Consider the following 24,151-nt stretch of genomic DNA (forward strand, 5'->3'; position numbering starts at 1 on the left):
TTATATAAAAATATATAAAAATGCATTGTAATCAATCAATGTATAATCTAAACTGTGCTTTTAACTGAATAAAATAGATAAAATTAACCCATTTATTTAGCAACTAATCTGAGCATGTTTAGTAAAGAAATTAATAACCATGCTGTAAGACTCTGTAAGGGTAAATAATTGGTTGCATATTTATGACAGATACTTGAAATGTAATTCCACAGAAATAATCAAATTCTCCTCCAAAGAGTTCCACTACACATCAGAAAATGTTTTTTGATGATCTCATAGTAAGAAATGAAGCCAGTTGAAAGATACATGTATCATCATTTCCTTTAGTTGCACAGGAAATACTTTGTGGGTGAAGAAAGTAAACTAAATACTAGCTTTTCAATTACAATAAATCCCTGCCATAAGACTTATTAAGGGATCCAATCTAAAGGCAGCAGTAGTAAAAATCCACCACAAAAAAATTTCTTGATTTGTGCACAAAGTTTTTTGCTGGGTTTCTTAAGTGAAGGATTTAAGAAAATAAAGAGGAAATTGAATAAAGACATTAACAACATGGACACACAACAAACACAAAGACAGGTTCAGGGAAGCCAAACTGTAAGACTGAAGAGCTGAAAATTTCTATGGCTAAATAAAGTCACAGATACAGGTCATCACATAAACATGAACAAACAGCACAAAGACTGGCTACTAACTATGTTAGGAAAGCTCCGTTCCTTTCAATTGAATAATGTGTCTGTCTCTGGGGTAATTACAGGAATGTACTCCCCAAAGTATAGGTTTCATAAACATCTATATTTATGTTTCACTGTCATTCTGCGTAGTTCAGGAATCGCATTATTATATATCAATCAAAGAATTTTTACAGAGACTGTAAAGTAAACAATTAAACAACACAAGAGGTTTTGTTTTGTGAATTTCATCAGAAATATATTTCCTTTTTTCCCTGGCCAACATTCTGATTAATTATACTTAGTTAACTTCATCATGTCTTTTTAAATCTACTATGCTGTTTTAAATATATATATTTTTACCAGTATTTTCTTTTTTTTTTTAAATGAATTTTTTCATTTAAATATAGTTGTACCGAAAGCTGCGTGTTAACCAGGACCACATTAAGATACTCGTCACACATTCATTAATTTCCTGAAACTAATATAATATTGCTTCTTGGGAAATATGTTTAGTAGAATGTTATTGCCACCAAAAACAACGATTTTTCTAAGGCTACCTATGAAGCCAACAAAGTTAGCAAAATCTGCTACGATAGTTAGTTGCTTCTATATACCACAGCAGTTAAGGAATAAAGCACAGAAATAGCTTGAGAATCACCTTTGATGTCCACATAAAATTGGATGATATCATCCATTGTATTACAGCTGTATACTCCAGAGTGACAGATGTCTGCTGACTGGATAATCAGTGTCCTCATGGTGCCTTCTGATTGGATGTTTATTCCAGTCTTTGGGTGGAGCTCTATTCCATCCTTGGACCAGCAGACCTGGGCACTGGGGTCTGAGACCTCACACTGCAGTATTATGGGACAGCCTGGCTTAACACTCTTGTGTCTTTGAGCTTCAGGAACATCTGAGAACTTCACAGGTGGAGCTGTGGAATTTAATACGTATAAGAAATCCATTTTGTTACTTAATAATAAAGTAAAATGCTGATTTAAAATAATATGAAAAAATGCGATTGCATTGATGCCTTTAAATTGGACAGAAAATGTAAAATTAACATTCACATCGCCTAAACTGATTATAATCTTTAAACATGTGTTGGTTATATATAATTTTAAAACCAGATCATTTTTTGGCATAATTAAATATTTAAACTACATTTTTATGCGTGAGATTGCATTTATCTTGATACTACCATGATCTACCTCAAGGCTATTTTTAGTTAGATCATTTTGCCACCTTAACTAACATTACATTAATTTTGCATAATTAGATATGCTGTTAAATAACATTTTATTCAATTTAAAACATTTAAAATACATAGTTGCGGGTAAGTGTAGCATTAGTTATTTCCCAAATGTTTAATTCTTACTGATTAATGCTCAGGTTTGCTGGTCTAAGTTTTAAATCACCTTGAACATCCACTTTAAATGCAATTGCATCATCAACAGCTCCACAGCTGTACACTCCTGAGTGTGATATTTCTGCTGATTGGACGGTCAGTTTCCTGATATTTCCATTTGATTGGATGTCTATACCAAGTTTTGGGTGGAGCTGCATTCCGTCCTTGTACCACCAGACCTTGGCAGTGGAATCTGAGATTTCACACTGAAGTATTATGGGGCAGCCCTGCTTAACACACTTGTGCCTTTGAGCTTCTGGAACATCTGAGAACTTCACAGGTGGAGCTGAGGATTTAAATACGTATAAGAAAAATTTAATATCCACTTATATTAATTTCTGGATATGCGTTCCTAAATGGGCCAACTTGTATTCAATAAGAAAATGAAGCATATTTGTGAATAAATGCATTAAATAATATTACATATTTCCCTGATAAATGATTGATCATTAATTATATTACTGGACAATTTCATGTATTAAGTTTTAAATCACCTTGAACATCAACTTTAAATGTAATAACATCATCCAGAGCCACACATTTGTAAACTCCTGAGTGTGATGTTTCCGCTGAATCGATTGTCAATTTCCTGGTGTTTTCTTCTAACTGGAAGTTCATTCCAGTCTTTGGGTGGAGCTCTATTCCATCCTTGTACCACTGGACTTGGGCACTGGGGTCTGAGACCTCACACTGCAGTATTACAGGGCAGCCTGGCTTAACATACTTGTGCCTTTGAGCTTCAGGAACATCTGAGAACTTCACTGGTGGGGCTGAGAAGTTTAATACGTATTTAGAAATTACGTCCATTTTTCTTACTTTAAAATAATAAATATAAAAGTAATTAGCAAAAACTTGTCACTGCCTTATCACTGTATTGATGCTATTGACATTTAATAAATTATATTATCAGACAAATCTTAAACTCATATTGACCTCACCTGAAATATGTATACATAATATACTGAACATTCATTTTCATCCTTTTTAAATCCACAATACGCTAGGTTTACTGTGAAATTTGAATTTAAAATGTATTTTCTTTTGCTTGGAATTTTTTTGGATTATTGATAAATGAACATTAACTAAATTAAGGCTAAATTTTATTTATAGATCATGTTTTTTTTCAATGATAGTATATGCATTTTAAATCATATTCACACTACTTACAAAGTACATCTTAAAATTATCTGCAACTTTAAACTTTTCCTGTGGTTAAAAAAAAGCAATTAAATAAATTGCAATTGTAAAGTTTGTCACTTTAAATTTTGAATCACCTTGAACAACCACTTTAAATGTAATGTCATCCTCCACAGCTGCACAGATGTACAGTCCTGTGTGAGATATTTCTGCTGATTGGACAGTCAGTTTCTTGATGTTCCCGTCTGATTGGATGTCTATTCCAACTTGTGGGTGGAGTTCTATTCCATCCTTGTACCACCAGACCTGTGCAGTAGGGTCTGAAATCTCACAATGTAGTACAATGGGGCAGCCTGCTTCAATGGACTTGATCTTCTCAGCTTCAGAAAGATCTTTGAATCTCACTGGGGGAGCTATAGATATTTTTAGTCATTTTAATATAGAAATTATGACAATTATTATATGTGATAACCATGATGAATAAAGCATTTTGAAAAAAAAAAACAGTTATAAGCTGTACGAAAACAAAGATTATATCCTTCAAAAGTCAAGCTGCAGACATAGACAAGGTAATTGCGTTTGGATATATATGAAAACACACAACCACAATAAAAAGAATCTTAAATCACCTTTGACGTCCACATTAAACTCGACAGCATCACCCTCTGTCTTGCAGCTGTATACCCCAGAATGGATAAAATCAGCTGACTGGATAACCAGTCTTCTCATATTGTCATCTGATTGGATGTCTATTTCAGTCTTTGGCTGAAGCTCTATCCCATCCTTGTACCAGCAGACCTGGGCACTTGAGTCTGAGAGCTCACACTGTAGGTCAATGGGCTGGCCTGCTTCAATGGACTTGTTCTTCTCTAATTCTGGAATCGCTGAAAATCTCAATGTTGGCACTATGGACTCTTCAGTGTGTCAAAGAAAGGTGAAATGATTATGAGAAAAAAGAATTTAAATGTTATGGATTTATATGTATATTATGTATAGCTACCTAGATACACAGACATTAGATACTCATTACTTGTGATTTTGTATATTTAAGTTTAGTATGGTCACTATATAGTATTAAAATCCATGTCAAGTCTCACAAAGCATTTTAGTTGTTTAGTATTTTGAATTAATCCTGGCCTTTATTGCATTAATTGTTTAATGTCAAGACAGAAGTGTTAGAGTACTGCTTTTTTCTAAAAAAAACTGCATGTTAGTTTATGAATATAACTGCAGTAGCTGCAGGTCACCTTTGACGTTCACATTAAACTGGACAGCATCATCCACTGTCTCGCAGCTGTACAATCCTGTGTGAGAAAGCTCTGCAGACTGAATGATGAGCTGTCTTGTGATGCCTTCTGATTTGATATCTTGGCCAGGCTTTGAGAGGAGCTCAGTGACATTCTTGTACCAGGATACCTGGGCAGTCGGGTCTGAGACCTCACAGTGCAACACAATGGGACAGCCGACGTTGACCGATGAACACCTCTCTAGTTCAGGAACCACTTTGAACTTGGTTGATGGAGCTAGAAGTGTTTTAAGTCATGAGAAAAAAAATCATATTACTAAATGTGAATCATCAAAATAGACCTGCTTAATTTTCAAGAATTATCAAATTCTCAGATATGATTGCATAATGCCACAAATCAAGAATTGGTTAGTATTGCTAAATATTACAAATGCCCACACCCAAAAAGTTGCTTAATGATAACAGAAGCAAGGATAGTGTAATATACATTACACAAAAGTGATATATTCTCTTCATGGTGTTGATTATTTAAATCACCTTTAACATCCACCTTAAGTGTTAAGAGATCATCATCCACTTCACAACTGTATTCCTGTGAGTGGCAGAGTTCTGACTGGGCAGCCAATCTTCTCATGCTGTCTTCAGACTGAATGTCCAATTCGGGTCGTGGGCTGCACTTTGTTTCATCCTTTTGTGTTTGCCTACGTGGAGCTGAGGGCTGGCATTGCCACATTATTGGGCTGTCTGTTTCAATGGGCTTGCTCTTCTCTACTTCAGGAACTGCTGGGAATCTCTCTGAAGATGCTATGGGTATTTTCATGTATAGAGAGAAAGGCTCTCAGTAAGCTATTGTTATATTCAAAGAAGGCTGTTTCAAATGAAACGCATTTGTTATCCGTGCATACTGTATTTCAAAGAGTAAAAACATTAAGGAATGTAATTTCAATTATGTTGCTGTTATAAAGAGTTCCATGGAAAGAGCAAAGAAAATCCATTGGGAATTTAAGACATTTAAGAGGATCGACCACAGTAACTGTTGGTCTAAAAAGATAACCTTAATTCAGCTTTATTGATTTAGAAACAAAATCACACAATAGTTTTGAATCATCTACAGATGATTCATTCATTCATTCATTCAAATAACTGAAACTCTTCACGAGGTCTATGGAAAATTAGAAACTTATTGCCGACAGTACATTAGAATGAAGAGGTACATGGAGCACATAAAATCTTCCTTGTGTTTGTCTATGTTCCATTCCATAGGTAGTTGGTTGAGTAGCATCTAACAGCAGGTGTTAGATGAGAAATACCTATACACTTACATGCTGTCTGCTGAATTCAGAGGAAACGCATATTCCGAGTTGCAAATTCTTGAACAATGTCATCAGCAAATAGGAATTTTCCAAGTCTTAATTATTAAGAGCAGTATGAAATACTTATTTAAAACTTATTATATGAGAAAAAGATAGAGAACAAATTCACCTTCAACATCCACCTTGAAAGTTATGACATCGTCAGCAGTATCACAGCTGTACACCCCAGAGTGAAAGAAGCTTGCTGATTCGATAATCAATCTCCTTACAGAACCTACTGATTGGATCTCTAGCCCTGCTTGTGGGTGGAGCTGCTTTCCATCCTTGTACCAGCAGACCTGGGCAGTGGGGTTTGAGAGCTCACAATGTAGTACTATTGGGTTGCCTGCTTCAATTGACTTCAATTGCCCCTCAGCTTCAGGAATAGTTGAAAACGTCACTGGTGGAGCTACAGGCAATGATTCATAACAGAATCATGACAAATTAAATACTGTAGTCATTCTTGTTTGTTATTTGAGCAATTCAATATAACTGATCTCATATTTTATCAAACTGCACTTAAATATTTCTGTATACTATATAACAAACTTCTAGAGAGAAACTTAGCAGCTATATTAGCCAGGAGTGTATTTAATACATTCACAAGAACTGCCTCCAGAGCCAGAGGAGACAGCCATTAGTCGGACCAATAGAAATGCAAGGGATTAATTTTAGATACACTGATACGGAAACAGCCATAAATCACCTTTGTTATCCACGGTGCTCTGGACAGCGTCATCAGATATCTCACAACTGCACTCCCCAGAGTGAGGCAACTTTTCTAATTAGACAAAGCCAGAAAGAAAACAAGTTTACCAGGCGTGACCAGAAAGGTTAAAATAAGTCTAATTAGGAGAACTAAGTGAAACCAAAAATCACCTGCAACTTCCACATTAAAGTGGAGGTCATCATCAGTAGTCTTACAGCTGTACATCCCAGTGTGAGATAACTCAGCTGACTGGACTGACAGTGTCCTTGTGGTGCCTTCTGATTGTATGTCAAGATCAGCTTTTGGTAATGGTTGTGTCCCATCCGTGTACCAGCAGACCTGGGCAGTGGGGTCTGAGCGCTCACACTGTAGTACAATGGGCTGGCCTGCTTCAATTGACTTGTTTTTCTCTGCTTCAGGAACAGATGAGAACCTCACTGGTGGGGCTACGAACGAGCGGATTGATTTAGTTATCCTAAATATACCCCAAATTTAATATGTATTTATGTATTTAAAAGACAGTGTATTAGGAAGTAGTCGTTTTTAATGCCAGCATTATAGCTGCAAACCAGTTCTGAATTTGCAAAAAAGAGTGATAAAAAAAAAATCAAGCGAGCAGAGTAGACTAGCATTGTTAATTGCAATTGGACACACATCAAGTTAATTGTAAAACAAAGTAAAACCAAATAATGGTAAATCACCTTGTAAATCTAGGTTAAACTGAATGGCATCATCCTTTGTCTCACAATTGTTTGTTCCAGAATTGGAGAACTCGGATGTCTGGACAACTACTGTCCTCGTGATGCCATTTGTTTGGTTGTCTATACCAGCTCGTGGGTGGAGCTCTTTTCCGTCCTCGTACCCGCAGACCTGGGCATTGGGGTGTGAGAGCTCGTGCTGCAGTACAATGGGGCAGCCTGGTTCAACGGACTTCGGTTTCTTTACTTCAGGAACAGCTGAGAACCTCAGTGGTAGAGCTACTGGTGGTGATTCTTAATAGAATCATGAAATGCGCATCAGTGTTATGTATTTTTTTGTGTGACAGATCCAGTTTTTGACTAATCTGTGGTATTCAGAGTAAATACTTCAGGAAACTTCAGAAAAAAACAAAGCATCACAAACAGAACAAAGTATTCCACCAACAATTATCAACAAACTATTCTAATAACAATTATGGCTAAATCAAAGTAGACCACAATATTGTTAATAGCATCCAAAATCGGTCACTAGTACTCGGAAGAAACCAGATATCATCTTAACTACCATGCAATTGCTCAAGCTGTCGCTATGAAAGTCCAGTGCTTGAGAACGATCCTATTCTATCATTCTACTTTGCAAGTTCACAGTATCATCTGAAAGCCCACACTGCAGTATATAGATATAGAAAAGGTATCATTCCATCTCTCACCTTATAACACAGCTGAGAATGTACCAGGAAAAGCTATAACCAAGGATTCATGACTGAATAAATACAATAATAAAATATTTTATTTATGCTTTAAAGGGTTGAAGGTTTGATGTACTTTCTATTAATATAGTTTCCTTGTTAAGTATGTATAATTAACACACAACATCAAAGACTGACAATGTTAGTCACATCGTGAAAATGCTGGGTTAATTTTGAGAGAAGGAAAAACAAAAATGGTACAATCACCTTTGATGTCCACATGAAACTGCACGGAATCATCCTTTGTTTGGCAACTGTATAACCCAGAGTGCAAAAGTTCTGCTGACTGTACAGTCAGAGTTCTGACGCTGCCTTCTGATTGGATGTCTGTTCCACTGTGTGGGTGCAGTTCTGATCCATCTTTGTACCAGCACACCTGAGCAGTGGGATCTGAGAGCTCACACTGTAGTACGATCGGGCAGCCTGCTTCGATGGACTTGTTCTTCTCTGTTTCAGACAGTGCAGTGAACCTCAGTAGTGGAGCTATAGATATTTTAAGTTATTTTTAATATGGCAAACATCCTAAATATAGCTTTGACATTCGGTAGTTAAGTAACAGCTATTTGAAGTATAATTAATTATATAAGATATGTTTAAAATTTTATTATAGCAAGCCATTTTAAGAGTGATTTAAAATGCTAATTGCAAGTTGGGTTAAGAAAAGTTTTGTAAAGCACAGAATTATGAAGACTATATCCTTAAGACATATTAATGAAGACTATCGTTAAGACAAAGCCATAAATACAGCTCCAGACACAAGATGGCAATTATTGTTAGTTGCAAGAATAAACCAAAGTGCTTGGTTAATTTTTTTTCGAAAAATCAGGAAAAAATCACCTTTGATGTCCACAATAAACTTGATGGCATCACCCTTTGTCTTGCAGGTATATACTCCAGAATGGATAAAATCAGCTGACTGGACAATTAAGGTTCTCATACTTCCATCTGATTGGATGTCTATTCCAGTCTTTGAGTGAAGCTCTATTCCATCCTTGTACCAGCAGACCTGGGCCGTGGTGTCTGAGAGCTCACACTGTAGCACAATGGGCTGACCTGCTTCAAATGACTTGTTCCTCTCTACTTCAGGTATTGAGAAGAACCTCACTGGTGGAGCTATGGGTGTTTTAATTGATTCATTTTAAAGAAGATGTTTTTTTCTGGTAGTCAATGTGATATAATGAGGATAATAATACTGTATATGTATATGTAATAACCCACTGCTGCACTGGAACATTTCAGCAAGCATTGTAGCTGAAACAGACATATTCTAGCACAAATAGATATATACTAGCATAAAGACCAATAACAAATCTCAGCAAGTCACTGCAATTTATGCAACCTGCCAGTTCTTACCTTCTACTTCCACATTGAATCTGATGACATCATCGATGGCATCGCAGCTGTACACTCCTGAATGGGAGAACTCAGCTGAGGGGATGACAATCCTCCTCATAGTTCCCTCTGATTGGATGTGAAGAGTATCAGATGTGTGTAGCTCCATCCCATTTTTGTACCAGTGGACTGGTGCCTGAGGATCCGACAACTCACAATACAGCACGATTGGGTTGCCAACTTCAATAAATTTATTTCGATCCATCTCTGAGAGGATTTTAAATTTCACCAGTGGTGCTAGAAGTTCAAAAAATACAACAAACAAGCAATTTGTATAATTATACAGCGTATAATAATGACTTTCCATTATAGAACTTACATTGCAGGTTTCAAAATAGGAAAAAAATAAGTATTCCGTGCTTTTGTTGCGTCATAATATGTTAAACTGTGACTCTTTCCACTACTGCAGTTCAGCCACCACAAATGGGTGTTTTGTTTGGCATACCTTGAATGTAGAGTGCAGCAGAATCTCTTACACCATAGGCAATAAAGGTGATCTCCGCTCCATTGTCTGCCTCTTGTACCCCGCGAATGCGCAGGGAATGGTGTGTGCGAGACCGTCGCATTAAAAATCTGTCATCATCCTGGATTTGGGTACCATTTAGAAACCACGTCCCGATAACGGAGGCTGAGAGGTCGATTGTGAAAGAAGCATCCTGGCCTTCTGGGACAAGAGCATCCTGCAAGGGTGCTTGTATTTTGGCTACTGGGACTGAAAGAGAGATGATAAAAACAGCATCTATTGTCTTCCACATGGTTATATCTGCTCCAAGTTGCATTTGAAATTCATTTTAATAAATAGCATTGTCTATTATCAGGAGATCTACAAACTCCCTGATTTCTTGGCAGCAGGGGTGTACATAGGAGCAGAGCCACAGGGAAAATGACCCTTACTGAAAGTTGATTGGTTCCCAAAGTGCCCCCTCCCTTGACACTCACCGATTCAAAACATATCATAGGCTAATAATAAGTTTGGCCCCTCTGTATGAATCACGGAGCCTGTTATGCCCCCCCACCTTAAAATAGGGAGTTACTTACCAAGATGGGCCGCTCTGGGGAAGTCCACGTGGCCACTCTTGCCATACTTGTTGACACTACAGATGCGGAACCTATAGTCCGCCTCACAGGGCACGCTGTCTCCAAGTATTTCCACTGAAGTGGCCGAGTCCGTGGTCAGACACTGCAGCCACTCCTGGGAGCCGACCTCCTGTCTCTCGAGGACATATCCTGAAGGTGGGTTTCTGCGGGAGTCATGTGCTGGGACCCAGGAAAGGAGGGCAGCATTGGCACGTTCCAAATTAATTTGGACATTGATCGGACAACTGGGCGGGCTGTGTCTGACAGCTGAGAACAGGGGTAAACATAAATTAACAAATCAACAGGTTTATTGATCTTTGTGGCACCTAATGACTGTGTAAAACGCATCTTCTCTAACTGGAACACTGCACACTGACATTTCACCCTGAGATGCGACGACGTCTTCGATCTGCCCACGATGAAAGTCACCGTGCCGGAATCTTGGGGCGAGGTGTTGACGAAAACTAGGATGTGAGTTTTGCCGAAGGACTTTAAAATGGTCTGATGAGTCTCTCTGAGCTCAACTCCTTCTTTGTACCAGTGGATGTCCATTTCCTCCTCCTCCACCTCCACACAAAAGGCAGCATTTTCCCCTTCAAGAACATCCACTTTTCGTGGAAGCTTGCGCACAATCGTTCCTGTGGAAGACAGAACAAGGGACAACAGCCGTTCATCAATTTCCAGTTAAAGAATAGATACATAGCACTAATAAAGCAATAGCACCTAAAAGGAACCCACCCCATGTACTACTGTGATGCAGGGTTATGCTGATTTATTTTGCAGAATGGCTGTTGTTTCACATACTCATTTAGGTATGTAGGCACCTAGGGCAGCTAAGGGGTCCTAGAGAGAAGTTATGTGAATTGTAGCAGGAGAAGTTGCAACTGTGTTAGCTGATTCTCAATTACCTAAAGAACAAAGAGAATTTCTTGTATTTTTCCAATGTATGGACGTCTGGTTGTCTTTATTTTCACACTGTGGGTGCAACACAGGCACAGACTCACTAAATGCTACCGTTGGCAGTAGATACTTACCTCTTACAGATACTTCAGCAATGCTCCGTCCTCCATCTGCCATCTCGCAAAGATAGATGCCGTCATCATCTGCTCCGATGTCGCGGATAGTGAGGCGTCGTTTCGTGCCCCATTCTTCCATCCCGTACTTGGCCCCCGGCTGTAGCCGCCGGTCCTCTAGGTACCATGTCGTAGGCACTGTGTCCTCAGGGACCTCGCACTCCAAGATGGCAAGGTCCCGCTCCCATACCTCAAGATCAGTGAGCGGCTGCTTGAACCGTACAAGGGGCTCTTGAGAAGGAAAGGGGCGATTAAATACACAGCAGAGCGGTTGCTCTTAAAAACACTTGAGAACAACAATGTAGGTTGTAAAGCAATGTGGTTCTCCATACTATAATTACACTACAGATGAAGAGGAGAAAACATACTCCATTCAACAGTGCACATCATAAAAATGCTCACTTGTACCTCTTTGTTGAGATTTGTAATTAGAATGTTGAATCGACAGAAGCATATTCTATATTATCAGCCTCATGGCTTAAAACAAAGTAGTCAGCATTTTTGGGCAGCCATGTGATTTTTAGCAAACTATGCTAATGATACACATACAAAAATAATAGACATAAATACTTAGAGGCTAAAGAAAAAATATAAATTGAACTGTCACTAATACAGACACACCTTATTATGGAGTCATATAAGTGCTATATAAAAGAATAAAACTGTAAAAGAATAATAAACATTGAATAAGAAAGTGGAATAAATACAAATTAAAGAATAAGAAATTAATTGAAGAATAAGAAAATAAATGCTTTTCTTTAGTGATTTGCTTTTACCATATTGCTGCAGTATTTTACCATGTTTTGCCATATTGCTAATACTTAAACCGTGTGGCTTTTGCCGTATTGCTATAACATTTACAGTATTTCTTTTGCTTTTCCCCTATTGCTTTTCCTCTTTCCATATTTCTTTTACTTTTCTCAGATGGCCAAGCTGTCAATCAGCTGGCTTTGGGCGGATCTTCCTGCCTATGCTGAGTTGTCAATAGGGGGCATGCACATGACGTACCAGTAGGTGGAATATTCTCTGGTTCCACCCACTGAGTGGCAAAACGACAGGCAGCGTTTGCGTTCAGCTTCAATGAGAAAACACATATAAAATCAGTTATGCTGCTGCGGCATGTTTCGCCACTCAGTCCGTCTGACGGGGCGTGTCCTCGAGAAAAACAATACGGAAAAGCAATAAAGAAAAGCATTTATTTTTTATTTGTATTTATTTACTCAAATATTTATTTCCTTAATTCTTTTTTATGGCACTCCTGTGCTTCCATACCTTATAGTCATCTACTTTGTTAGCATTCTTAACTACATAACCACTATACTGTAGGATTATAAACTATTTTATGCTAATTAAACTAGCCAAGCTTTCACCGCAGGCGTGATCATTCGATGACTGGACCAAAAATATGTGGTAGGCCTATTTCCAGTACATTTATACAGTTTTTAACTGTATACCGTAATTAAAAGTGTGCTGTTCCCGTTACGTGATTTCTCCGTATGTGACAGATGAAAATCTATGAGTGAAACTGTAATAAAACACAGAAAAGACGTAGGAGATGTCTTTTCTAGCATTGAAAATAATTGTCACTTGTACATATTAAATAGCATACGAAGCAAGTAAAAAACTCACAGATTGCTTTCGAAGACGCAAGAATAGTAAAAGACACATGAAAACTTTAACCTTGCGCACGCCCGTGCTTTATGGTGTACTGGAAGTTCCTTATCGCACAATACAAATTAGGCATATACAGGCCTACGCATCAAACAAAGGGTATCGAAATAAAGTAAAAGTCGATGGCAAGTTCAGTGAAAAATTATATGGCATATCAAAATAAAGGTCAATTATGCTAAACCACATACAACCTTCCTTTGCCATCCCAAATACATCACAGATCAGAACAAACAATGGAATAGAAACGCAATTTCCATGGCCAAAGTTCTCCCACTTTGTCGAAGAGCTGGTTATTAGTCCAGGCAGACGCTAAACAGGTAGGTCGTTAAATGAACTGTGTCTGTAACTAGCGGAGCAAAGTAAGCAGGTGTAATTATTTTTGTACTCAGTCACATTTAATGAATGCACTTTTTGGTTGCGTCTTCGTATTACTGCATAGGAGAATCCATTCTACAACTAATATACCATTTTGTCTAATATACTGGCGTGAGATTTTCAATTCAAGGAAAGGCTGTTCACACATTTACATGTATGTAACAGTTTTATTACCTTGCAAAAAGTCTGTAGGGTTTGCAAAGTATCCCTGTTGGTGTGGCTAATTTTAGGTTTATAATGGAATGATAAGGATTTGCCGAAAACTTTCGTTGGTAAGCGTGAGAGCCACGCCAGATGTGTGAGTTCGCAACCCTGTAAATATACGTAAGCAATATTGACATATTGCATAGCATAAGGAACTGAGGTAATTATTCCACAAACAACATATAAAACATTGATAGTAAATAAGTTTGATACTGATAGTAAAGTGTGATAAATGTATTTAATGAAATATTTAAATATATGAATGTTGAGAAACCCACAAATAAAATTAATTGCGCAAGACTTAGCTGTAACTCCAACGCAAGGTAGGATAGATCAACGGGCGGTTCTTGAAGCACGTGGAAAGGGGCGGTTGGACGTTTCGTTAGTTAGGATGAAATGTTAAAACATCTCGCTTATTCGCAGGATAAGTTACACCATTTATTCTGTGAAAAAATCACAAATTGATCTGCGGGCAGATTTAATAAGAATCATGAACATGTCGCGGGTCATATATTGATATTGATCCTCCTATATCTAACAAGTAACGAACAAAAGCGACTTATGTACCCTCCGTTGTTTTGGGGTGGCGGTGAAGTTTCGAATTATGTGTGAAGCTTAGCCTACGAACTTTTTGCGTCTCCCTTGCTTGTTATCATAAAGATCCCAGTTCTGTTATACGGTGTGAAATCAACACTGGAAAGCAGAAGTTCCAAAAGTCCCCGGTCGATACAGCCCAGGAACTTGAAAAAAGGGACCAGGGGCCTCATGTATAACGACGTGCGTAGAATTCACACCAAAACATGGCGTACGGACAAAACTAGGAATGTGCGAAAGCAAGAAAAAATCCAGATGCATAAAACTTTGCGTAAGCACAGATCGACGCACATTCCCTTTATAAATGCCAATGAGCGCGAAATTTTACGTACGTGAACGAGCCCACAGCCACCCCCTCCCACCCACCCGACCCGCCCGTGATTATGCATATTTGCATATGTAAATCTGTATAAATACCCGCTTTGTTCTGTTTTTCTTAAACAACAATGGATAAACCACGTGGGAAAAATAAGTATTTTAGTGAGTTTGAAGTGGAAGTCATGTTAACAGAAATCGAGAAAAGAAAAGTTATATTATTTGGTGGTTCAATTAGTGGCATCACTAATTAAACACAGTTCATTTAACTTGGCGCTTTTACACTAGCATATAGGAACCAAGCCGTACCTGAGCTGTACGGTGAAAGGAGGTTTGTTACAGCGCGGTCCCAGCTCAGATATTTTACAATGGAATTGTAAATTAAATTCCTGCTCGTTTTTGGTGACAGTGGAAAGGCGCCATATATTATGAACAGAAGGAAAATAGAAATAGATAAAAATCAAACCCACAACCTGGAACATATGGCAGAAGCAACCGATAAACTGCCATGTTGTCATTCCATGCACATGTGCTGAACAATGCAATTTCTAATGTTAGTATTACTCATTGTAAATTGAAACTTAGTCGTATATTATAATGTATGCTTGCAATTCACTATCAGCTGATGCCGCAAAAGGTAAGTGGGGTAAGTGACAACTGTTAATCAAATTGTCTAAACGTCTTCGGTAGGCCACAAACTGTAAGTGACACCGTGAAACAGTACCAGACGGTTGTAAATGAAGAATTTGAACCCTTGAGGGTGGTCATGAAAGTGCATATTTAACTGACAAATCACTGTTATCTTTGTAAGAAGACACATTTTCTTCATGCCGCAATATCCTGCCGTGCCAAATAAACCTTCAAAGATTCGTAGCTTCTTTGCCTTGACACCTGTTTTATGAATGTAAGATGATTTTAAGTCGTATTTAAACCCCCAGCTACGATAAAATGGTGTCTCGCCGGCATTCAGCCTCTTCCCTGGACCATGTGGGAAATCTGAGTCCCTCCTACGCCACATGGGATGTCTGTTACATGTGCAGTCCCAGGGTCACATGGAACGAAAGTGAGTCTGCAGACTTCAGGCGTGCTGGAATCTGCCTCACGTAAATGGGCCTGGCTTGGTCAGGTACATTTAGAAGTCCCACGGTGCATTTCAGGCAATTAAGACATTTCATTAATGCTCAGATAGATTAGGTAGCGGGGAGCGCTGATACATCAGGCGCCAAATAACTGACATATTGCACTAGCAGCTGGCTCACTAAAAATCTTTACCACACTTCAGTTTATCCATCAATGCCGATAAGATAGTAACAGCACAGATACCAATTACAAGGGCAGTTCCGCACTGGGTAGTTAACCAATTACAGTACGTCTACCGTAATTACTTTGTACTGTCCCAGCAATATTTGGGTGTACTATTGGACACTTCAAGCATAAAAAGCATACACAATCACACTGATCCTTGCTCTTAAGGCCAACTGTATACGGTTAACTTTTAATAGGTATTATGCTGAGATTCTGAGTGGAAATGCATCACATAAAATAATATTCTGCACAAAACCACATGTACCTTTCACGGAGAGATGCACAGCGCTGAGGGTCTGTCCTGCCGTGTTGGATGCTGCACAGACATAAACCCCATTGTCCTGTTGTTTACAGTAGAGCACTTTGAGCGTGAAATAACCTTCTCGGTCTTCATATAACAGATAACGGCGCCCAGACAGGATCAGCCTCCCGTCTTTCCGCCAGATTATCTCCGGTTTTGGTTTTCCCGTCACAAAGCATCGAAACTTGGCGTGTTTTCCTTCTGTAACTGCAAACATTTTCACTTTCGCCGAACTAGGAAGGGGGTCCTCTTTTACCCGTGTAGCCACCTGTCTGCCCCCCCGTTGTTTGCTCTGATGGGGTTTCCAGTGACCGTTAGCGTACCCATTCCGGGTACCCTCCTCTTCATGTCCAGGGCCTGCATCCACTAAAAGCACAGCCCCTGCTAATCCCTCCCCAAACTCATTTCTAGCCTTGCACGTATATACTCCCCCATCAGGAGCGCGAGTCTTAAAAATCTTAAGCTGAAACCAGCCTCCATCCTGGTAGCCCACACTGAAATGCGTACTCTCAAAGATCTCAGTGAGCTTTTTTCCATCCTTCTCCCAAACTACTTCAGGTCGGGGATTACCCCAAAGTTTGCAAGAGAAGACAGCATCCTCTCCTCGGCCTACCCTGGTCGAAAGGGGCTTGATGAGAAAGCGCGGCTTGTTTTCCTCTCGTAGCTCCAACTCCTGCGCCTCACCCTCCACCTTCAAAGTGGCAGCTGCATAGGTCTCCCCAATACTGTTCTTAGCCTTACAGATGTACTGACCGCTGTCCTCCATACTTGCTCCGGATATGATGAGATTGTAGACGTTTCCATCTTCGAACAGACGATAGCGCCCCTCGGGATGAATCTGCTTGTTGTTCCTCTCCCAGATGACAGCCGGACGAGGGTCTCCGCCAATCTGGCATTTCAGGGCAGCATCAGTACCACTTTGCACGACTACGGGGCGAGGGTAGGCTAGAAAACGTGGCGCACCACCAAATACATCCATGTCTCACGCCGCGTCACAGGCATGCAATCGCTGCCTGTCACCGAGGTGGGACAGAGTCCTCCTCTTCTTTATTGGACCAAAGCCTTAATGCTTTAAAACGTCTAAAAAAGATAAGAAAACAAACAGAACCTTAAGGTGTTGTGACGATGCACATTTTATGGCAATAATGTTTCTATATGATGCATGTAGGCAGCTTGGCTTTAACATTTCAGTTAGATGTGAACTGTTTGTGCGCGTGTGTGTGAGGGACCAGGCTGCGTTATCAGTGGCTATGGATTTAGAAATAGAGGACTCTCCCCAGAGTTGCGGGGTCATATTTCACAGGGCTTTTACTCCCCAGAACATTCTAAGATAGCTTCTCTGTTTTTCAGGGGAGCTCGAGTCTGCAGTCAGGGGGTGAATGGCCTTTCGTCCGGTCGTAACCGCAACCACAGTGTATAGCCAACACAGCTGGTGCTGTATTTCAGTAAGAAAGTGCTTAAAATAGTTTGCCTAAATAAAGTTCTGTGAGAGGGCATGTGTCAGGTATCACAAAGCACACTCTGGAACAACACATGCTCACACAAACATAAGTCTGACAACTCATATGCAAAGAAACATGCAAACAAATTCTGCTAAATTTCCATCACACTGCTGTTGACAGAGAATTTACACCATGTTTGAAATATGTGGTCAGAATGAGGTTAGACTGGCTGTTCCACGTAATGATCAGAGAGGACAGAAAGTTAAATAAACCCTTGCTGAAGAAGCCGGGTTAGCTAGTTCGCATTGTTATGTCATTAAAGAGTCTGGTCTTCTCGATTTATCTTTTCATATCTCGAGTTCATTATTGGGCTTGGTTACAGCAGCTGCAGTTCATAGTTACGGGGGACCAGCTTGAGGCTTGCCCATGCCTTATACCAGCTTATACATATCACATGGTTTGTAGTTCCTGTCCTACCAATGTACAACAGCCCCCAACAGATGACCATCTCAAAACTCCCTCATGCTATAAACATTATATTTCTCAGATACTTGCAATGCCACAGTGAATATCTTTGTGAATCAAATCTCTATGACAGTTATAGTTTGAGACCATTAGCGAAATGTGTAAAACTCTACAAAACTGCTGAGTCCCTCTCTTCATGCTTAAGTTTCATATGTTGCAATAATTGCCTTCAGCAATGTTTATTGGTGACATTTGTCTGTCCATCGGATATAACTGGAATGAACGCTTATATCTCATGCTGTCATGCAGTCCATGGAGTCTGATTTAAAACAGCATGAACGGGTAGGAGAACAGATAATTATTTCAGCTGAATATTCTCCCATGGTCAGCAAGTAGCATTTTTCATGTAACAGTTAACGAGAAGACGATGATGTGACATCTTATCCGGTTGTCGGAAGTAATTAACCCCTGTGTCTGGTTCTCTAATTTAATTAGAATGACCCCTGGCCTCTCACATGACTTACCTCTCCTCTGTCCTCAGGGACAATATTGAGTGCACATTCCACTCTCCCTACTGCCGTCCCGCCAATGCAGGCCGACTTCTGCTTTGTCAGGCTCTCAAATTATTCCTCTGCGGTTGGCTTGTCTTCTGTTTACAGTTGTAATCCTTTCTCTGAAGAGAGAACAACTTGGTCTGTTTGCCCAGGTAGTCTTATCTTATCATGGTGCAGTGATCCGTTGCGCGAGTGCTTATCTTGTCAAAAATCTTAGGATTTATTATATTGCTCCGTTGCTACTTCAACCATACTCGTGGGGATCTGGCAATCGCTATGGTCCTGAATCGTGTGATACCCTAAGTGTCATTGTTCATGGCGGACTGTTAAATGCTTTTGCAGCTGCTGCTGTCCCCTAAAAATACCATCAGCCTCGATGACAGCACTGAAGATAAGTAAGGCCCCTCCATTCACTTGCTAGCAAGAGCTAAACATAGATTGGATGGTAGATCCAGAGCAGAGTGCTGAGCTTACTTGAACCTTGCAATAAAACTGAAGGTGAAGAGTGGCATGGTGACCCTAGGAATTTAATCACTCTTTGATTTTTTTTTTTTGTTCCATTGTTGTGACAAACAGAATTCCGCACTATAAGGCTTGCAGTACCTTATGTTCCATTTTGATAGGAAGATGATCCATATGAAATGCTGTTTCCTTGGCTTTCGTCCCAACACTTTGCCTTTTTTTTCCGTGTGAGAATGGAATGTAAATATTTGCTCAAACCTGATGGAATGTATTAGTCTCTTTCTAATCCTCAGAATCCAGCATCAGTTATTTTTGTTTTTCAGATTTCTGTATTCCAAGTAAATCCTCAGGAATGTGAGATAGATTCTGAGTGGCACTCACAACAAAACACCAGGCCCTTGCTGAGAATCCTGATACAAAGTGAGCTATTTACGACACTCCTACGCGGAACTAGGAGAGTTCAGGGCACCATAATCAGTCACTGATGAAGTAGAAAATGGCCTGATTATACATTTTTAAAATGTCTTTTTCCAGAACACCCAGAGTAGTGTCATGGTGAGAACAGAATCTATTCCAGGACACACAGGGAAGAGATAAGGTATGGATGGGTAGGGATGGAAATCCATCACTAGTCGCTATTCATATTGAAACAAAAACTATTTTATATGTTAAGGACTATTCAACTAGTTTTTATGATTATCTTTTATGATAAATGCTTACCATTTAAAAAGCATGCTTGGCATAAAGAGCAAGAACTGCCAATGGAGTTTGTTATTTTCTGTGGCACATAATAAAGTTATGCAGCAGCTATAAAAAAAAAATCCAGAGGGAATGAAAAATACAAAATTAAATCGAACCCAGATTTTTCAGCAGTCTAACAGAACAAACTACATTTCAGTACCAACTATGAGAATTAACGAGGTGATCCTGGGAAACACTTTTTCCAGTGTGTGTGCGGTATGCAGTGCGACTGGGAGATGCTGCGTGGGTGCAGAGAGCCGTGACCCTCAGCTGTTTAGAAACTCAAGTGTCACTGTCTCACAGTGCCACCTCTCTGGTTTCAGGCAGTGCAAGTAATATGATCTTACGCTGGACCCAAACTAGTGTTCCAGCAGTAAAAGCGGTTTGCCCCGGCCAGTGAAACCAGAAGGGGTTAGCGGTCCTCTTCGGAAACCTCTACGTTCTCCCAAACTGTTAAAGAACATATTAGCTAACAAAGCTAATATGCCTGTCTGCCGCCTATCATGCTGAAAATTTAAAGAATTATCTTCCATTAATAAGAGGCTATTCGGATATAGTCATTAAACAGCATCATTTTTCCCCCCTGAAAATCAGTATAATGAATAATGGAGATCACTAGCGGTCAGATGCAATTGACAGGATACAGAAAGAACAGACCATCAATGGCCTGTAGAGATCCATGGTTTAGACTGGAATTCACTTATTGTGACAGAAATAATGCAGCAAAAGAAAAAAAAAACATAATTATAATGTTTTCTCTGGACTACAATCTGTTACTCAAATATAAAAACTCACTGGCATACTTAAGAACGTACCGAGATACTGAATAGGATGTGCTGTCTGATTTATGGAGCATTTTGGTACAGAAGCGGTAATTATGGAACTTGGAAATTACTTTGCTATAATATGATGTTTAAAGTATTACTATAACTAATTACGTTGTTAATTGTGGAAATTACTTCACTAGCTTTTTGTGGAAGTGATGAAGGATTCATCATAGCTCTTGTGCATGAGAAACATAAAAACCTTGGCATTGAAGTATTAACCTTTTTTTTTTATTTGTTTTCTTAGATTTTATGATTTTGTAAATTTTTTTTTCACTTTTACTTTTTTTATGTAACTAGAGTGCACCGTCAGAAAAGCATTTCAGAGAAACCCCCAGATGTTGCATGTGAGATCAGGTCTTCGAGTTACCACATGTGGCACGCAGAATACGACAGTCTTTAATTCGGTTTTCATCAAGAGATCAGGCGTGTTTTACGGTTGAATTAATATGAAGTTGCTCTTAAGTCTGAGTGACAGATACCCCTGTGACATCTGAACAGTACGTGCAAAATAAGGAGGTGTCCTTTACTTCTGTGGGATCTATCACTACGTCAATACACTTGACTTCATTAGGAAACTATGTGCTCAGCAACACAAAGCAGCACGGAGGGCAAGGATGCCCTGACCATGCTGGCATTTACATGCATGTGGACCTGATACTCCCCCTGGTGGATAGGAGTTGTAATCAATAATAATCAATAATTAATTTGAGTGCGGTCCGTCAATCATTATGAAATGCTCAATGTTATTTTAAAATGTTCTATTGTTATTAAGAAAAGGATCCCAAATTAGTCAAATACAAAGGAAATCTCTTTTCCCTTTTTCTGATTTTTGTTCCATGTTAGTGGTTGGTTGTTCTTATCTTTATATATATGATTTGTATGCATTGGTACAGTGACTAGAATTAGTTAGTCATTTGCAAAGATTTTCTTTGTCACTACAGTACAGTTTGTATAATTAGTATAATTTGTTATTTCTTTACCAGTGTCATTCTTAGGCCAATCGGTGTACTACTTCAGGCGCCCTGCTTGCCGTGAGGACTGCAGATTTTGTAACATGAATTGCCAAGATCAACATCATCCTGACAAGCCTCATTATACCACTTTGGCACATCATGGGACCAGCAGACCCACTTTCTATGTCTGGCTGCAGTTCTGCAGCAGTGCCAACTACATGCCTTTCAGGGCATTTGTATATAAGATGTATAGTCCAGTGCCAAGCGCAACAACTATTATTGCCTCACTTCCTTACCAATGAGAGGGGTCTGGGCTGTTTATACCCAAGCAATGGAAAAGCCAGAGCATGCATTTAATTGAGGAGGAAAACCATGTTTTGGAACTGCCTCAATAGATAAGGAATCAAAGGAGTCAAAAGACGTCCTGCATTTGCCTGTGATACTTTTTATTCACATCGTAAAGTTTCCAAAGCTTTGAAACATTTCTTCCATTTATATATGAAGAATATTTAAAGATCATTATAGCACTTATAAATAAAGGCATAAAGTGAGGCAGCGCTGTGATTAGCACTGGTGCCTCGTACCTTTTTGGGGTTGGTGTCCAGCCCTGGCTCTGTGTGTGAAATTTGATGATTCTCCCGGAGTTTCTGTGGGTTACTTTCCAGTGCTCTAAAAGTCCAAAAAGATCCGCGTGTCGTCGAGTTGCCAAAAGTTCGCGATTGTGATTGTTTGTGCCCAGAGATAATCAGCATCTGCAGTGTTTTATCTGCCATTTGTACCAGAACAGGTGGATTTGAATGTGTGTTTTTTAACATATCAGATGGAGGTTTTCCACGCCGTTTTGTATACCTACTCTTAAAAATTAAATTTCTATGTAATTGCTTTGACACATCTCCTTTTTCATTAATTTGTGTTGGTTCCCTCAGAGACAATGTACCTGCCATTCCTATCTTTATCATCTAGTTGTAAACTCTGATGCTTGATAAGGAGCCACTTTATAACACTGAGATTTATGATAATGTGTCCAAACAAAGCTCTCCATTTGGTTGAGCTTAAAGACTCTTTAACATAATTGTTAATAAATAACTTAAAGTGTGTCTCCCATGAGAAGTGGAAAGATTTACAGCCAAACAGTTTCCCCCCCAGCTTATTTTATCCCACCTGTTACATTCCAGGCAAAGTCAACATTCCAATAGGCATGTCTGTGCTATAATGTTCAGAATCTGTGTTTTGGGGATTCAGTGACAGTAACATAAACCGAACTTTTCTATAGGCTTATATCTATACCTGCCTGCCTTTTGTTTATCTACCCTCCTCACACATTCAGTCACTCAGCAAACGACAAGTAAGATCCTGTTCACTTACTGAACCAAGTCATCACCTGCTTCTTGTCACATCTACACAACCAAAATAGCTAAATATAAATAAAATGTGCTAAAAGTGAATATATTGTGCATGACACAATGTCATTAAGGTAAGGGTGGGTGTGTATGCAAAAAATAATAACTGTAATGGGAACATTTTGCAAATCCACATGAAAATGGTGCTAGGGCATACAATCTGAGATTAGCTAGATTTTTCACAGTTTTTCATATTTTTTAATATTTCGATTTTGCACTGTCATAATATCATTTGGGGGGCAGCATGGTGGTGCAGTGGTTAGCACTGTTGCCTCACACCTCTGGGACCTGGGTTCAAGTCTCCGCCTGGGTCACATGTGTATGGAGTTTGTATGTTCTCCCCATGTGGTCGTGGGGTTTCCTCCGGGTACTCCGGTTTCCCCCCACAGTCCAAAAAACATGCCGAGGCTAATTGGAGTTGCTAAATTGCCTGTAGGTGTAAATGTGTGTGTGAATGGTGTGCGAGTGTGCCCTGTGATGGGCTGGCCCTAACCCTAACCCCCCATCCTGGGTTGTTCCCTGCCTCGTGCCCATTGTTTCCGGGATAGGCTCCAGACCACCCACGACCCAGCAGGATAAGCGGTTTGGAAAATGGATGGATGGATAATATCATTTGGAGCACTAGTTTCCACCAGTGGGTGAAGGATGAATTAAAAGTTACAAAGAATTCATTCCTCAAACTATATAGCTGGTATCAAATCCTATTATTGCCTATCAATATTTATTGCATGGAAATGGAATCTAATTTAACCAGAGAGCACAAAAAGACCATTGCATGGAATTTGCACAATGTTGCAAGATTGTTTATGTGCACTAGGTGGCGATAGGGATGTAGCAATTCAAATTTCATTTGTCATAGCTGATATAGTGCTTTTACACCAAACGATGTACTTCAGATTAATTGCCTCTACGTGCCTGTATATTTGACTGCACATCTGAAATGTATAAAAGAATTATAATGTCATTGCACGAGATGTTCTTGGTTTCTTGGCAGATATATTTGGAGTCAATGTTCGTGAGGCTGCAG

General features: G+C 39.4%; 1 protein-coding gene across 15 annotated transcripts in view; it reads right to left on the bottom strand.

The window, feature by feature from the left end:
- Nucleotides 1-19,076, bottom strand: part of LOC125710146 (obscurin-like protein 1) — a 36,579-nt gene extending 17,503 nt beyond the window's left edge. For 6 of the 15 annotated variants that reach the window (XM_048979498.1, XM_048979496.1, XM_048979495.1 and 3 more), the window contains exons 1-20: nucleotides 18,712-19,076; nucleotides 16,245-17,360; nucleotides 11,477-11,746; nucleotides 10,820-11,080; nucleotides 10,404-10,709; nucleotides 9,811-10,077; nucleotides 9,327-9,602; nucleotides 8,811-9,086; nucleotides 8,181-8,456; nucleotides 7,228-7,518; nucleotides 6,697-6,972; nucleotides 6,524-6,598; nucleotides 5,948-6,226; nucleotides 5,003-5,269; nucleotides 4,467-4,742; nucleotides 3,849-4,133; nucleotides 3,357-3,632; nucleotides 2,577-2,852; nucleotides 2,093-2,368; nucleotides 1,333-1,608 (exon numbers count right to left, since the gene is read on the bottom strand). In XM_048979498.1, the coding sequence (XP_048835455.1) occupies nucleotides 1,333-1,608; nucleotides 2,093-2,368; nucleotides 2,577-2,852; nucleotides 3,357-3,632; nucleotides 3,849-4,133; nucleotides 4,467-4,742; nucleotides 5,003-5,269; nucleotides 5,948-6,226; nucleotides 6,524-6,598; nucleotides 6,697-6,972; nucleotides 7,228-7,518; nucleotides 8,181-8,456; nucleotides 8,811-9,086; nucleotides 9,327-9,602; nucleotides 9,811-10,077; nucleotides 10,404-10,709; nucleotides 10,820-11,080; nucleotides 11,477-11,746; nucleotides 16,245-17,259 (5,800 nt within the window). In that variant the 5' untranslated portion in view covers nucleotides 17,260-17,360; nucleotides 18,712-19,076. The remainder of the gene's footprint in view (nucleotides 1-1,332; nucleotides 1,609-2,092; nucleotides 2,369-2,576; nucleotides 2,853-3,356; nucleotides 3,633-3,848; nucleotides 4,134-4,466; nucleotides 4,743-5,002; nucleotides 5,270-5,947; nucleotides 6,227-6,523; nucleotides 6,599-6,696; nucleotides 6,973-7,227; nucleotides 7,519-8,180; nucleotides 8,457-8,810; nucleotides 9,087-9,326; nucleotides 9,603-9,810; nucleotides 10,078-10,403; nucleotides 10,710-10,819; nucleotides 11,081-11,476; nucleotides 11,747-16,244; nucleotides 17,361-18,711) is intronic. The other 9 variants (XM_048979489.1, XM_048979488.1, XM_048979487.1 and 6 more) reach the window with 9 other exon arrangements.
- Nucleotides 19,077-24,151: the final 5,075 nt, after the last annotated feature.

This window comes from Brienomyrus brachyistius, chromosome 16 (assembly GCF_023856365.1).
Source record: "Brienomyrus brachyistius isolate T26 chromosome 16, BBRACH_0.4, whole genome shotgun sequence".
Classification (NCBI taxonomy): domain Eukaryota; kingdom Metazoa; phylum Chordata; class Actinopteri; order Osteoglossiformes; family Mormyridae; genus Brienomyrus; species Brienomyrus brachyistius.